The 17,292-nt window shown below is 42.2% G+C and overlaps 1 protein-coding gene across 4 annotated transcripts in view; it reads right to left on the bottom strand.

The window, feature by feature from the left end:
- Positions 1-1,677: 1,677 nt before the first annotated feature.
- ZNF638 (zinc finger protein 638) overlaps positions 1,678-17,292 on the bottom strand; it is a 42,845-nt gene continuing 27,230 nt past the window's right edge. For 3 of the 4 annotated variants that reach the window (XM_040590356.1, XM_040590347.1, XM_040590368.1), the window contains exons 19-25: positions 15,810-15,856; positions 10,142-11,567; positions 9,443-9,508; positions 6,051-7,047; positions 3,984-4,076; positions 2,848-2,966; positions 1,678-1,989 (exon numbers count right to left, since the gene is read on the bottom strand). In XM_040590356.1, the coding sequence (XP_040446290.1) occupies positions 1,930-1,989; positions 2,848-2,966; positions 3,984-4,076; positions 6,051-7,047; positions 9,443-9,508; positions 10,142-11,567; positions 15,810-15,856 (2,808 nt within the window). In that variant the 3' untranslated portion in view covers positions 1,678-1,929. The remainder of the gene's footprint in view (positions 1,990-2,847; positions 2,967-3,983; positions 4,077-6,050; positions 7,048-9,442; positions 9,509-10,141; positions 11,568-15,809; positions 15,857-17,292) is intronic. The other variant, XM_040590336.1, reaches the window with a different exon arrangement.

The following is a 17,292-nucleotide window of genomic DNA, read 5'->3' as shown; positions in this document are numbered from 1 at the left end:
GAACAGTTTGGCAGCACAGCTCCGCAGATGCTCCTCACACTAAATTCCAGTTTGCATCCCATTATTTCAAACAGGGTTTTTAAATTCTCTTCTATATGAATTACTACTAACCCAAGGGTAACTGGGTAACAGGGTAATTAAGCAGTTAAATAGCATTACGGCAGCCTCATCTGTACTGCTCACTGCTTTGGATTAGAGGTCAGATCCCGAAGAGAGCAGGGGGAGGCGGGCGTACACGCACTCTCAACGCAGGCGCGTTCTTACCCTGAAGCATGCTCCCTGACTTGCCAAGGATTTGCTGGTCTAAATCCCTCACCCGAATTTTTGAGACACTTATCTGTTGGCAGGGGATGGACATGCCAGGACAGCCCAGTGCAGCATACAACAGCAGCCAGTTCACGTTCCTTATCAAGGGATGCAAGCAAAACAAACAAAAAAAAACCCCAAAAAAAAACAAAAAACCCCAAAAAAAAAAAAAAAAAAGAGAAGCCCAAACAGCAATGATTTACAAAATTCTGTTGCCTGCCTGTCAGACAGCGTGACTGCTCTGTCAACTACATGAGCAGCCCAAAGCAAAGTCGGCTTTTTGGAGCCTTCAGAGCAGGCTCTGTCCTCTTCGCACATACATGGCACGGACCTCAGGCAGCAGATGGATGTTTAAAGACACTTACCAGCTCGGTATCATGCAACAACTTCAAAATGTGAAATACAAAGTACCTCTTTCTGCACACACTTGCTCTTGAAGAAGCAAGGTCCTGCGAGCTTGATCGTGTCCCACCAAGGAGCATGTTCCCCACCAGCAACACACAGGTGCTTCCTTTGCTAAACCCCATGTTCAGTTTATTTCAGTGCTTTACTGATCAGAGGTCTGCAGGCACAAGGATTTTTGCCCCAGCTATGGCACAGGTATGACCTGTAATACCCCACCAGGAAGAACAGCAAAGTCTCTCCTTTTCCTTGGACCTGCAGGAATGCTTCTGCACTCTTCCTCCAGGAACAGAATTCAACCAAAATCAACTACCCAAAGTCTGAAGGAGTAGCAGAGACAATGGTGGATTTCAAAAACCAGTCTTTTAAATAAATTTCAAGTGGCTAGGTAGAAAATAAAAGCTCAAAGTCAATCATGATACAGTTGTGACCCACTGCTAAGAGCACACCAGTCAGAACCCCCGACTGAGCAGTGAGCAACACTGGAAAAGAAAATTGCCATGTTTAGCCATGCTGCTGAGTGCTCCACAGGCTTTGACCGACAGACTGGAACAAACAGGCAAAACCAACCCAAAATAAACAAGCAAACTTGGTCACCAAGGAGAAACAGCAAGAGATGGTGACCTCCCTGGCTGACTGCAGGAATGACAGGCATGCTAACAGTGCTGGAATCCGCTCTGCTCCCCTTCATGGCCTCGGCTTTATCTTCCCAAAATTACCATGAGATCACAGAGGCCTTAGAAAAAAATCCAGCTAAAGGGAACATAACAATCCACAGGATCACTGAAATTTTCACCATGAGGGTCACTGCTCTGGAGCAGTACGGAGCATATGTAGCATGTGAAATTTCGCCTGCTGAGAGCTCTGTAAAGTGGCACTGGACGGAGAACTCAAGAACAAATTCCCTCCTACTCTCTGTTGTGATCCAGAGTTAACAAAACACAATAAATCACACCAAACACAATCCCCTGGTGTTAACTATACAGTAAGAACATTTATTTTATGTCAACACTTGTAAAAGAAGTCTCTTCCAAGTCAGATGATTTGATATATAAATCAAAGCCACCGTATGTTTTTCTTTTAGTCTGTCTATACTGAGCTCAATTTATACAACATAAATGATTCTTTCTGAAACAAAATTACAAATTAAAACATAACAAAATACACAAAATTGACTGGACCCTAAGTTTAATTCACTGAAAGAATTCTTCTTTCCTCCGATCACCTTGAACTCCGCTCTTCCCCACCGTTATCCTCATCCTTCTGCTTGGCCATGAATTTCTGTAGAAATAAGGGCAGCCAATGAAATTATACTGCTATGTTATTCCTCATCTGCAACAAGATCATGCTCTAAACCAGTGCAAAGTTCATAAAGGCACTGGCCAAAAGCCACCCTGCTCTTTATGCTGGTAACACGCGATTTGTACTGAAAAACATTTAGTTTTGCTCGCAAACTGACCCCCACACAGCCACCGAGCAGTGAAGCTCCCAAGTGGAGTGCGGCAAAATATTTATTGGGTATCAGGATTTCACACTGTGACAGACACCAGTGTCTGCTCATGAAATATAAAATAGTTATTCAATATTCCCCACAGGCCGCGTATTCATGACACCTGCCTTACAACAGCCTATGTCGATAAATACCTTCCCAGTTCTCTACCCCTCACACCGGCACCTCACCCAGAAGGGGCTGCCTCTCCCCACCGGATGGGGACACAGCAAGATGTGCTGCTGAGGGCTAAGGGGAGTTTTGATCCCAAACTTCAGTCTTCTGGTTGACAAAGTGACCTTTTGGTCATTTTATATCTGCAAGATATTTCAGCCAATCTGCAGTTTCAGCAAGCCAGGAAATCTGACAAAACCACGCTTTCGGACACCTGGCGCAGTTTTTAAAAATCATTTCTTAAAAATGAAGGGAAGGTAACAGCTATCCTCCCCACGCCTTCCCAGGTAAGGAAGGCTTTATGTAGCTGATGAGTAATTTAACAGTGTCTGTGTCCAAGTTTTAAACTAAACCCCCTTGAAGTATTAAGACGAGCTCTCTGCACCACTAGGAAATTAGTATCACTCATTAAAGCAACCATTTTTAGAACGGTAATTCTCTGCACCCCTGTGTGTTTGGAGAAGCTCGAGCATTACCTCCATGTTTTGCTGATGAAGCAGTGTCTTGCAGTGATTTTTCACAGACGTTTCATCTGCGTAGAACAGCGAGCAGATCTGACAGAAAAAGCCAGCCTTTGGAAGGAGGTAATCCAAATCTGAAGAGACAGCACACAACATTCACATGAACAAAACACAGCTTTGAAACAGCCCATTAACAAAACACAGCTTTCAAAAATATTTAAAAATTGGATTCCTTTAGCCAAATCTGTACAATTTGCTATTACTGGGAGGAAGTTTGTTAAGTTTTTTCAGTATTCCAAAAACTGGGGGTTTAATCCAAGTTGGTTACCTGCCCTACTTCAATAAACAGAGGACACAATTTTCTGCGAACAGGGCAAATGACCTTCTGGATCTGAAGTTCACTGCAACTACCTCAGCATCTTTTGGCCTTGAAAGTGTATTATATACCACCTCTTGCCGAGTTTAACCTCTGTCCTGCAGCACGTTACACAAGCATTTTCTGTCGCAGAGATTATCACACAAGCCATCAGGCAAGGATCTGTATTTTCCTAGCAACTTCTTTTACAGTTCAAGTGTTGTCAGTAGTTTTACAGAAAAGTATTTTAGATTAGGATCTTCGAAAATATATATATATGCACACACACATAGAATTCTAGTATCTCGAGCTGGAAGGGATCCACAAGGATCATCAAGTCCAACTCCCTGCTCCTCACAGAACTGCCTAAAACTAAACAGTTTTTAAAATTATGTAAGCAGTTCCTTTATTTCTATACGTTGCAAGTTGGTAATAAAACTCCTAACAGAATTAGAACAGTAAGCAGATATTACACTGCACTGTGCTAATTATAAATACGTTAGCCTACATTTGTAAATTTTAGGAAAAAAGAACTTTTCATTTTGGTGCTGCTATCGAGCCAACAGCAGAAACTTGTCAAACATGCGTTTGTAGGACCCAAGATTAAAAAACCACAAAGCAAAACAAAAAACCAAATCACAAAACCCACCAGATTATGGGCCATGACTTTAAAGTTAGATGTGGTAACAAGGCAAAGGAGGCGTTTTCAAAGGGGCAAAAAAGCTGTCTTCCGGCAAGAAAAGTATGGAGCATTTGGGGTGGGCTTTGGTTTTGTTTTGGGTTTTTTTGGTTTTACCTTTTGGAGTACTCTGCGTCTTTGATAGATCTGAAGAAGCCATTTTCTTCCGCTTAGACTCTGGTTCTTTATGTCCTGATCCCAGCTGATCTGCTGGAGGCCATAAATGCATGTTAAAGAAAAGTATCTGCTAGTTTAAACACATATTCTATAGAGCTATAACAGCTCGTTACTGCTTCAAACACACACCATCTGTACGGGCCTTGCTGTTTTCTCCACTGTTTGGTTTGGTCTTTCCATAGAGCAATTTTCAGGAATGCCTGACATCAGCAGTCCTGCAGGTAAGGCTTCCAAATACAGCCCCGGTGCTGTGGTGAGCGACCCCAAAAGCACTCCTGACCACACAGCACTCTTCACAGACGTACCACTGCCGCTCTCAGCTACCATCCTCTACCCTCTTATCAACAGCTTCAAACCAACTTTGTGATGATGATCTCAAAAATCTCAAACTTCTTTATAATACAAGCTACCAAACTTCATGAATTAATCCAGCTGAAGGTCCAACAGCTGGATTAATCTAGCTCCAGGTCTGACAGCAGTATTCAGCACCATTACAGAACCAGCCAAAACCAACAGAATAAAATTACCAGATTAATCAGCTCTAAGGAAAGATCAAACCCAACATTTTAAGATTTTTTCTGGAGATAAGGAGTTTGACAGTCTCCTCCATTACAAGATAAATAAGGTCTTTGGGGTTTAGACTACTGAAGCAGTCTGACTGGCAGGTGAGGAGTCACACATCAAAAACATCTGGTTTCTTTCTAATTCTATATTCAAATATTTATCTAGGTATCAACATATCCTAAACAAAGCTAATGCAACAAATCCTTTGCCCTAACAACGAACCCAGGATGCTGTCGAAGGAACGCAACGGGCAGCATCGGTCTCTTGCACCCCAAGATGCTTTAGCAGATTTTGCCGTACCCACTCTTTTGCCTGCAACTTCTATTATACAAAGAGGAACTAAAATCACTTATTTACTGTGTATCAAATACATTTATTACAATGTGTCACTACCAGTTAGATCAGAAATCAACTCAAGGGCTTGAATATTTTAAGCAGTCTTTTTACAGCTGACTTTCTAACAGAAGATATTTTGCATTTTCAGTAAATGTTTTTGTTCATCACAGGGAAACTTATGTTCTGTAACAGTACAAGATTAAAACAATATATAACATTTAAGTAATTTTGGGGGTGCATACAATCAACTAATCCTTTTCCTAATGTTTATAGAAACTGAAGTTTAAAATACTCTGTTTTAAGCAAGAGATCTGCTGCTTCTGCAACTCCTCCACATCTGCACTAGTCAGCGTGCTCCTGCTAGGCAATAGGCATGAGATGGGAGAGAAGCTTTTCCAAAACACCAGAACAAAAGGTGCTGTGTCAGTGCTCAGCTGCATCAGCAGAGGCAGAAAGAGAACTCGATATTTGTGGAAGACATCACATAGATCCTTTACACACGCTTTGGCCAAAACTCTTCTTGTGTATCAGTTATATATAGTCCTCCCTACTTGGCTCCGCGTCAGGACTTTTTTTAACCCTTTGCTAATTCCACAATGCAGATGATGTTCTACATTCTTTCCTTTAGACCCTGTTTGGAAGCTGTTACGTCTTTGTACCAGTTAGTCTATTTCAGGGGTCCTCAAACCTTTTAAACAGGGGGCCGGCGCGCGGATGCAGTGGCAGGCAGTCATCTGTGGCTGCTTGGTTCCCCCCCCAACCCCCAGCGGGGTGGGGTGGGGGGGTGGGGGGTCTGTAAATACTGGGGGCCAGATTGAGGACCCTGGGAGCCGTATCCTGCTCGCAGGCCGTAGTTTGAGGACCCCTGGTCTATTTCATTTGACTTACCTGTTTTAATGAAGTTTGGCCCTGTAATTAAAGGCTATATATAACCTCTACAGTGTTAGGTAGTCTCCATTTTTTCCCCACCATCTTTCATTAATTTTGTCAAATAGTTGTTTTTTTTTCAGTTCCCTCTATTTGCTACAAGGATCTCCTTGTGCGTGGCACTGATTATGAGCATCTTATTTTTTATTTCCCCTCTAGAACCTATGAAAGATTCCTTACCTTTTGACTTTGAGATTGCAATCATTTCTTCTTCTGGACTCGTATCTCCTAGAATTTCCATTTCTTCTGGTCCTGCAACAGCAACAATATCCTCCTCTTCTGGTCCTGCAATGGCAGCAATTTCCTCCTCTTCTGGTCCTGCAACAGCAACAATGTCTTCATCATCTTCATCTTCATTCAGATTTTTCTCTGGGCAAGTATTTTCTTCTTCCTCATCCTCCTCTCCAACTTCGTCTACTGTAACAAAGTTTAGCTCCTCTTTTAGACGATTGAAATCTGCCAGAAAATCATCTTCATCTTCATTAACTTCATCCAAAGTCACTAGAGGATTATCTTCATTGTCCTCTTGTATTTCATCAACCGTCACTAAAGCGCTGGGATCATCGGGCACCTGCGAGGAAGCACAATCTCCAGTATCCTCAGCGGCCACTTTATCATCCTCCCTGTGTTTCAGCACATCCTCAATATTCAAGTCTGCAGGCTCATTCAGGGGCAGCTCTTCGACTTCACCAATTTCATCTACAGTTACCAAGGGTTCAGCTTTCAAAACCCGCTCCTCGAAAACTGACCCAGGGACATCTTTATGAGAACTAAAGTCCTCCTGCTCAGATATCTCATCCAAAGTAACAAGCGACTGTGGATCCTTTACTGCTTCTGACATAAGTTCTTCCTCCTCCATCACTTCATCCACAACAACGAGGCCCTGTGGGTCACTCAACGCTTCTAAATTCACAACTCCCATTAGCTGTGCAGCCACATCCTCATCCTCACCGATTTCATCCAAAGTGACAAAAGAGTGTTCGCTTTCAGTGATGCGTGCCACAGAGCTCTTCCCTTTCCTTCTCTTGGAACTAGGCTCAGAAGAATTGTTTTTAGCACCATCTTTTCTCTTACCCCTTGGTGGGTTTCGCCGTGTTTTAACAGGAGACTCAATTTCCTCTACCACCTCATCCACAGTAACAAATTCATCCAGGTTAAATGGAAACAGCTCTTCTTCCTAGAAAGTGTAAAAATGTGAATATAACAAAATTTAACATTCACACACTGACACAAACACCTCCATCCACAGGGTGCCTATGGAAAAATCTCTACACACTGAAGCTGCCTCAAGGGGGGAACAAAAAAAAAATGCAACTTGAGGGTAGAAACAGATTTTCAGGCCTTCAGTCTCACGTAGAAGTTTTCATTATCAGCATTTGTGTTAAGTAAGTGGATTTAACTCAGAAACTCAAAGCATTTTTCAAAAACACAGTGGGTGAATAGACAAAAATGTATGTCTATTAAAAGAACCGGGTCGATGCCCTGAATACTCGTGATTTTTGCACTCACAGGAAGACTAGTGAAAATCTGAATACCTCCAGAGCATCCTTCAAAAATACTATTACCTTGTGTCAGTATCTCATTCTCTTCCCTAGGCATATGCTGTTGGCTGCTGCTACAGAACAGGAGCCTACATCAGATGTTTTGATCCAGCAAAGTCATTCTGTATCCTGATGACTACTCAACTGTTCCATCTTGCCTCTTTGGTTTCAATTTCCTAACAAATGGCTCCAGCTTTCTGGAAAACGCCTTAATGATTTTTTTTATGCTTAAGAGGGCAGAGCCTGACCTTTTCTAATTCTCCTGAGTCAGCGGCATGCTCTTACTGGACCATGTCCTGCATCTAAAAATCCTCCTACCCTGCAGTTTGACCATGCCAGCTCCCATCAGGGCTCACACAATTTATTCTAGGGCAACTGCAAAGAATTAGAAGCAATTTAATGCCGTAGATAGCTGAAAGCATCTGGAGGAGGATGTATGGATAGATACTGAATTTAAGAAAAGACTGAATTAACCCTGAATTACTTTTAGGTTATTTGATTAGACAGCAGTCACGTTTTTTGACTACAGTATTATAATTTGTTCACTATAAAATAGCTACACGCTTATAATCAGGATGGCAGGATAAGGCAGAAAAGATGGGTACTTGAAGCCAATGAGTAAATTAATTTCAGACAGTAAAATGCACCCAAATATCCATTCCACCCCAAATTATGTATTCAATTTCTTCAATGAATGAGTCTGAATTATTTTTATTCTCCCAAAAAAAATATTCATCCCGCTGCCAAATACCAGTCGGTATTCCACACAAGAATGAAAAAACTCTTGTCAAAGAAGAACTTTTAAGGCCAAGGCAAGATAAACTCCTCTGTAATCTGAGTAAGATTGCAGCTAAGAAATACCTTTTTTCCAGCAGAAAAAGTAATCTGAAATTCAAAGGCTACATGGCTTTTCTTCCCTTTCTTTTTCAAAAAGCTAACAAATACTAGAAATAACGCATGCCTCCACCACATTCTGATGCAGAAACTTGAATATTTAATGCAAATATGACCATGGCGAAGAAGAAGGAAGTACCTGGTTATATTTATACTGAAATCAAACATTACTGCATTCTTCCTTCCATGAAAAGGAGAACACAGATCTTGGTTCTCATCAGCTATAACAGTGAGGAATAAAGCAGTAAGAAGTAGCTGGCATTACAAAGCCTTTTTTCAAAGGCTGCAGAATTTCCCCTTGGGGATTAACACACACATCCGGAACCTCAGTTGTGAAAGTGTTCTCTATTACCATCGCCACCACCAACTTCACAAACACACTGTGCTGGTGATGCAGAAAGTTTACATGGATTAAGGTTAGTAAAAGGATGTAGGGCTCCAAACTTTATCCCAGAAATCCATTTTCCATAGGAATCCACTACTTACCTGGTAGATCTTCGATTTGATCCTGTAATGCTACTTCTACAAACTCATCAATACGGGCTTTTATTACCTTCTTTCTGCTTTTCTCTCCCAAAGCCCAAGCTATCTCAGAGAGAGAGGGGGTATCTCTTTTCACCTTCACATAAGAATGCGGGCTTTTTAGCACCTGAGCCTACAGACTCCCAAGCTGATCTTCAAACCAACACTGCACCAAAAACATGCAGTAATCCTTGCTCTGCGGAACCCACTGGAAATACACCTCTGCGTAGAGAGGGTACCATGGATGGAGATGTTCTAACTACCTCCTGTTGTACAAAATCATTTGTAAGGGGCTAGAGGAATTCAGCCTTCCTTCCCTCTTCTCACAAGTGTGATGACAAACACAGATCTCATGCAGGTAGCTGGGGATCCAAATAGTTAATGTGTTCTTTCTCAAATAACATCCGAGACTAAAAAAACCACCTCCTTTTAACACTCACTTCTTTAATTAAGTTTCTCTTCCAAATGACTTGACCTTACAGCTTTATGCCCATAGTCCATAACAGCCAGTAACACAAAAAATTCCCTAGGGAAGGATGCTAAAGATTCTTAGCGTACACACACACACTTTCAAGACAATCTGTATGTTAAGTTCAGTTGTGGTTGTATCCTTACCTCCTTTTGTTTTGCACTGCTGCTAGTGTCACTTTTTGAAGCTTTAGCACTGCCACCAACAGAAGCCTGCAAAATCAGACAAAAGTTCACATGAAACCAGTTAAGCCAACTAACCCGTCCACAAGAGAAAAAATAATATTAAAAAAAAAATCAGCTATTTTTTCCCTTAATGAACTTTTTTAGGTTGTCCAGATTGCTGCTTCTGATCACATGCTTGGCAAATACAGATCTAAGCCAACCGTCAGCGGTAGAGTCCAGGCATACAGTCTCTAGCAACAAGTCACAGGTAATACCTTGCTTAGTAGCCTCTTTTCAGTAACCAGTGTCTGTGTAGGACTTGACAAAGCAAATATCAGCTCACAAAAGGACAGAAAGCTTATTAATTCCCATTCAGAACTAATCCAAGAACATAAAGTTATGACACTCAATAAAAGACTCACTTCAAAAATACCTTCCTGCATTTTTTTCCAAGTAGCATTTTCAAACCAGTTACGTACTTGCGTTGCACACACTGCATCTAAAAGCAACTGGTTGCCCGCCATCTCGCTATTCCAACTTGTCTGTTGGCCCAAACCAGCTGAGTGATTTATGGAAAAGGGAAGGGGAACATAATCTCATTGTCCCATACTCAACATCTGAGAGAAGCATGGAGTTAGTTACTGATCAGGCACACTGAACCGGCCTTCCTGCCCTCCTCACCTTATTGCTGCTGTTGTCTTTCTTCATGCTGGATGATCTACTCTCTCCCTCTTGAGACTGTTTTGAACTAGCCCTAGATTCCTCTCGTGAGTCCTTCTCTTGCTGAGATGAATTCCTCCCATTGCCTCCCTTTCCATCAACAACAGAACTTCTGTTCACTTTACATTTGCCGCTGCCATCTCCCAGGCTTGATCGGCTGTTACCAGGTTTCGGGTGACCTGCTTCTTTTGATGCGATGTTCTTCTCCACTGCTGCTTGGCCCTGGGTCTCAGGTTTCAAAGGAGCTCTCTGTTCCCCTCCTTTACACAGGGAAGGCTCTTTTCTCTGTACTGGAACCCTTGACTTTGATATATCCGGAAGAGACACCACTGCCTTTAAAATCGTTCTCCCAACAGAGGAAAATTCCTTGACAGATAAAGAAGAGTTTAACGTAACTGCTTTGTGGGCTTCATCAGTTTTTGCTGGTCCTGCTCCTTTATTTTGATGGGCTTTGATTAAACTTCCCTCGTTGTTCTCATTGACAGCATTTGCATCATCTTCCACAACAGCCCCAACCTTGGCCACAGATTGTTCAAGTTTCTTCTCTGCCTCTGCCCCAGTCTTGACCAAAAAGTTTTCAGGGTTCTCCTCCACAGCTCTTCCAGCTCTGAATGCAGGCTCTTCTGGTTTCGTCTCTCTGTCGGCTCCAGCTACATCCAGTTTCTTCTCCATGGCCACCCCAGTTCTAAGCACAGGTTTCTTCTCCATTATCGGAGTTACAGATATTTCATGTTCGGTTCTCACAGCATCAGAAACAGGATTTTTTTCAGGAGCATCCAACTTGTTGTCTGTCTGTGTGACAATTGATGACACCACCTCCACCGAAGCTGCGTCAGAATCAGGGGGCACCGCTCCAGGGACGGCCCCTGTTGATTCCCACGCTGCCGGCTTCACAGCACAACCTGACGGCACGTCTTCAGCCTTGCCCACATCGGACAACTCTTCTGGCAATTCAATGGCAGGAGCAGGCAACTCTTCATCTTCCGCTTTAATTTCCTCCTCTGATGCAGCTACGACAGCAGGTTCGAACAGCTCTAGTTCAGCATTATCTGTAACTGCCTCTTCTTTCTCCACACTGGAAGGCAGCAGCAGCATCTCTTCTGACTTCGCTTCAGACGATTCGGTGTCAGCAAACTTGATAGATGCCACAGTAACTTCAACTCCAGCATCCGCTTCCTCCACAGGCGTTTCTGCCAGTCTTGCAGCAGACCCCCTTACTGCTCTTTCAAGATGGGACTCAGAGGGCTCTATCTGTACTGCTGACATCTCGTCTTTGACATTAGAGATGGAAATGGGTCCTTTCTTTGCCACACTAGGCTCTACTGGAGGATTAGCAGCTGCTGTTTGCACCACTCCTGATCCCTCTGGATATTTTTTCAAGCCAGAGCTAAATGCATTTAAAAAAAACAGAAGAAATCAAACTATGTTGAGAATTCTACAGTTAGCAGAAACCTCTTGACGCCAATGGTGGGGGACTTCCTGATGCATTAGTGCTTAGCATTTGGAAATCTAGCCTATCAGTGTTAAAATGGTTAACAACATTGAGGCGAATAGCTGATTAGTTTTATGCTTCTGTTTAATCCACCTCAGTATATCGCAAGCCTCTTACACTTTGAATTGCGTTACTTGCAGTCAGACCTCTCAAGGTAGCGGTCACTACAGGTGTACCCCATCACCTCAGCACTGACATGGACTCCTAAAATTTAGATCCCCTGATGCAAGGCAGACTGTGAAAGTGCATGTACTGCAAAAATACACACCCCAGTCTCCCTGTATAAAGGAATTACCAGAGTTTTGCTATGTTTGAAGACAGCAGACGCTGCAGTCACCAACCAAGAGAACTCTTCCAGTAGCTAGGAGTCTGAAGTTTGATCTTTTGGGTGTTTTTTTTTAGTTCACGTTTGGGGGGAGGGAGGGGTTGCTTTGTTTTTAAACCACATTGACCTCGCACAATAGCGGGGAACACAACACATGCACAGAGGCTCCTTTTGGCCAGGCTCTGTTTGCACTGTATAATCCCACTGTCAGCTCCCTGGATAATAAAGCCCAAGATGACAATGCAGAGGATAGCACTTTTCAGAGAACTTCAGTTACAGGAAGTGCATTATTCTTCTCTGAAAGAAAGAATCCTCCATAGATGATCTTGGGAGACACTGAAATCAGAGATGTCTGTGCCCCTTTTCCCACAATGCTCGAGAAAATGAGCATCCCAACACCTCATGCATCTCTAGATGGAAAGGTGCCAGAATACCAATGCTGACAATCTCACTAAGTGTCAAAACAAACACAAAAGCAGCAAACACACATAATTAATCGGTGGTTATGCACAACGGAGCAGCCTGCGCTATGGTTTCTCAGAACCTATGTTTACGAAAAAAGGGTGCACATTTGTATAAACCTTCATGAAAAAAAAAACAAGCAGAGAAGCCTGCCATTTTGGTAATACCCCCAGCATGATGTTCAGCAAGAAAATGGAAGGCTAGATCAAATGGAACTCAGCGCTGACAAAAATGTTAAGTCTTGAAGTAGCCAGATGCGAGGGTTAACGAGACAAAGACACAATACATGGAGTCAACAGAAAGATGAAAACAGGCAAACTCAGTTAACATCTGTGCTACGCAAGCACAGCAGAAACACCAATCTCGAAGGTTTCCTCCAGGCCCAAGGGCACTGTCCTCTGCTGCTACAAAATGCGAGAGGAGAGAGAAGAAGGGATATGAATTCTGCCTCAAAATCTTTCACAACACCAATTTAAAACTGGCACAGATGTAATACATCATGACAATGCATCAGATGGATACCTGCAGCACGATATGAGGGCGCTCCTCCCCTAGCAAAGCGGCAAGGCTGCAGCATTTTGCTTGAGCAATGGAGTGTTGTGTGCTCCCAGCAGTGCCCCACAAAGCGCCGGGAACCCCCTTCAGAGCCCGAGCAGCTCAGCTCACAGCAACTGAAGCCGTATGAAAGAAAAAGCAACCTCACTCATTCCAACATCCTGCTCATCTCTAACAGGCTCCTCAGACCTGTAATCAATTTAAACTTGTTACTTGCAAATGTTTTGGGGTAAGCATTCCTCATGAGTGGCTCTGCCGTCAGGGCTGATCTGCTAGGGCTGATCTGCTTTTTATGCCACAGTATTGGTTTACTCAGTCACAACACAGAAGATACTTTGACACCAATTAAACATTGTTTGTGCTCCAAAAGAACAACCCATTTCAGTTAATTTTCTCTTCTATTTGAGCATCCTACAGACCATTGAGATTAACGTCTCATGTGTCTGCGTAGCAAAGCGCTACCTGGGTAAGTCAGAGCCCAAAGCCCAGAAGGGCAGCTCTGAAAGCCCACCTTTGTCGCTGATGCATAGAAAGCTTAATTAGATACAAGCTCCAACACCTTGCCAAACTGTACCCACTCCATAGCCTCTGTTTATACATTTTCTGCAGGGAATGGAAAAATGTCAGTGAACACTGGAACCATACACTAACTACAAAGCTTACAGCGAGTAGCACATGCGTATTATCCTCTACATAATTCAAATAAGGTATTAGTCTCTGAATCCTCAGGACTTCGCATATCCTTTCAGGCCAACACCCACCCTGTGCTTTTCACAAAGCCCTGGGCTAGTCCAAAATATACAGAGAGATTCAAACCAGACTGCAAAGCAGTGGAAGGAGAGCTCTGCAGAGGCAGTGATGCGCAGAGGTAAAGATGAGGGAGCCTGACGAAGCTGAAGGCGCTTAAAAGACCTGTTAGGCATTGGGAAAGAAACAGCCTGTAGACCTGCAAGATGCATTTCCTGCACAGAAGTTAGCATAAAAGGTGAAACCAACAGTACCTGGTGCTCAGTTTCTGCACAGGATGTCCCTGCGTAAGCTGCCGTACGCAGCCAGCACTGCCTGAGTTAGCAAGGGAAAGTTTGGGAGAGTTCAGCCCTAGAAATGCCAGCACAGAGGCTGTATCGCAGGAGAGACACAACTCGCTACATGTCAGCTCAGGATTAAAAGAAGTAGTGGGATGGTCCTCAAGTCCTAACCTGGACAAGAAAAGTTTCAGCTATTTTAGCTGAGGAAAACAAATCCCAGCAAAACACATCAGCATCCTTGAAAAGAGCAGAGGCATTCACATAAACATGTCAGTCACCTCAGCCGCGAGGTCAGATGAGCTACCTACTAGGGCTGGATGACAAATGAGCTTCCAGAAGCATCCCTAAGGTTTTTTTAAGATCACCTCATCATCCCAGGCAACCCAGAGGGCAGCCCATTCTGCTCCCCAAATTTTGCTAGTCCTTCCCTCCCCAGAAACACATGACAAGGTCTTCATATATAAATATTTAAGGTATTTTCTGCTTCTTATAAAATGTAATGAAAAAAGATAATCAGTCAAGTCAGAAAGGCTCGCAAGATGACAGTTGTCTTGGACGAGGAGAACGTGTCTAGTGTTATCTGTAGGGAAAAATGTCGGTTTTCCCATTGTTGATCAGCCACAGCAGGATGCTGAGCAGCAGCTAGGATGCAGGTAAGACTCACTTGTTTTGGTTAATTACCGCCGCTCACTAAAGCCCACCAGCCCAGAATCAAAAAGGTTACCTGCACGTCTGCCTACATGTGAGTCACAGACAGTTTAGAAACTGAACGCTTCCAAAATCAACTAGGGTCCGAGTAGAAGTTTTGTGAAATTAGGAGTGCCTAACTTTGGAAAGAAACAGGTTGTGGAAATATAGCAACAGCCCATGATAGTATAATGGCGTTACTTGAAACTGAAGTTTGGGACCATTATTATACAAGGGGGTGTTTCTGGTTCTTGGTGGGATTTTTTAATTATAAAACTTATCCAGAAATATGGATTTGAGTCACAGAAGGTGTTTTAAGTCGTATTTGTTAACAAGAACTCTTATAATGATCTATCCATTTATAGAGAGAACATAACCAAGACTCTAAAACCAACAAATAGTTTCTCCACAAATAGAAATTTTACTGCAAGCAGCATCCATAAAACAATTTTAAATAGAACATTCCAAAACCATCATTTCTCATTTCTAGGTTCTGGTGTTAATACAGCATCTAAACATTTTTTTTAAATCAATTCAGGGACCTGTATCACCACATGAAGTTAATGTTAATAAGTTAAACAAGGAAGTTTCAGTTTATTTTTAGCATTTGGAAACAGAAACAATAGATGCAGGTGCTCTGACAGAGGAAAGCACTGTAGGACAAAATAAAGCAATCACTTCCTGGTTAAATACAACAAAAAAATTGTCTTACCAACATGTATATCCAAACATACTTTCCAGGACCTGTGGTAAAATCCTGGCCGAATTAGTAAAACAATAACAAACTTAAACTACACAGAACACAGGATTTCACTCCATCTGACCATGTTCTTTGAAAGCCCCAGATTTCAAAGAGATCACAAACATTACAGCTCTACAGCAATACACTACATGTCCTGCACACACAGAACACACACAAGCTGCAAAGAAGGAACAGCAAGTAACAGCTGATGGATCTCACAGCAGGCCTTTTCCTCAAGCTCAGTTAGAGAGATGGCTCAGCAATCTGCCTGATCTTGGAAACGCATTCCAGGAACAATAGAGATATATAAAAAAACCTTGAATATTTGAAAAGCATACCTTCCTTTGCTTGGTTCCTCCTTCACTTCTTTTTTCACAACTTCAGCCTGAAAGGCAAAAAGGAGGTTCAGTACCTATGACTTTCAGAAGCATCAGCATGGAATTTGCATAATCCAGCTAATTAATAACACCACGAACCCAAATTTAGGCAGGTATCACCTGAAAGATCAAATGACTGTAAATTGTTCTAAAACTGTTCCCCACGAAACACAGATTTCATGAGATGACAATACAAGTACATGGCACTGTAAGAGATTTTAATAAAAAGTTTGCTAGACAGAACATGTGGCACACCACTAACTGTTTTGGTCGCCTCATCTTCAAAGCTGTCATGGTTTTGAGCAGAATTAGCTTTTGGTGTGTGATGTATCTGGGGGAGAGGGACATTAAACCCATCTTCTTCTAGACAGCACCTTCATTCTTGTATTGGTAAGGATGCTAAGGGCCACAGAGCTCAGGGTGAATGCAGTTAGCATGACAAAAAGTATTACACAGAAAACCAGAAGCACACTTTTTTTAAAGATAAATTACATTCTAAGTCAAACAAGTATCTACAGAAAACCCAAAGCCAGTTTCTGTTCCTTATAACCTGCATTCATTTCTTGTACAACTACACATTTCTACCTTCTGTTACATAGAATAAACTCATGGAATAAATGTTGAATTAAATAATGTCTTCCAGAAAAAGACAACCACAAACTATCAAAGCTCCGCAGCTATCACAGTTAGTAGCTTAGTTCCGAGCAATCAAAAATACCCCAATCAACCTTTGAAAACTCTCTTTTGAAATCTCAATCTCTTTTCTGAAGACATTTCACAAATTAATTTGAAGAGTATCACTACCAGAAAGAACATAGATAAATTCAGTGTGCATAGAATTCACTTTAATCTTTTATTTATGCACGTAATTCCAAAGCCTTCAGTTTTCCCTTTCTAAAAACATTTATTACAGAGATAAGTGCCAAAGTAATTTGAACATGTTATCATGAATTAAAAATTATTTTGTTCTTCCCTCAGACCAGCTTCTGATTGAAAGGCTTCTACAGAAAATAGCTTATGGCAAATGGAGCTACAAGCTCAATGTTCCTATGGTACCTAGGCATATAGTCCAGATTCTGGCAACGCAACTGAAGATGGACAAGAGGGAACAGGCTCAAAATGCAGTAAAAACAGCAGATGGAGAAAACCTCAGTTTTTCCTCTTATCAGTGTGACCAGGCATTTCTCTCTCCATCTCAGATACAGGTAACAATAAAGTTTAGGAGTATGTCTCCAAAGTCCAGGTTTATTTTAACGTTTATGCAAAAGCTGTGACAGTCGCACTGACAAAGACTGGCATGCCACCAGCTGCAGCCGTGCTCTATCAATCTGTATTCCAGCTGCACATCCTCCTTCATTCTTACAGGAGTTTCCCCATACTTTTGTTATTTCAGCAGTATTAAATTCAGGCATCATCAGCAAAATTACAGAAACAAAACTATGAT

The sequence above is a fragment of the Falco naumanni genome, chromosome 1 (assembly GCF_017639655.2).
Source record: "Falco naumanni isolate bFalNau1 chromosome 1, bFalNau1.pat, whole genome shotgun sequence".
Taxonomy (NCBI): Eukaryota; Metazoa; Chordata; class Aves; order Falconiformes; family Falconidae; genus Falco; species Falco naumanni.
This window is presented reverse-complemented; position numbering and strand designations above follow the sequence as displayed.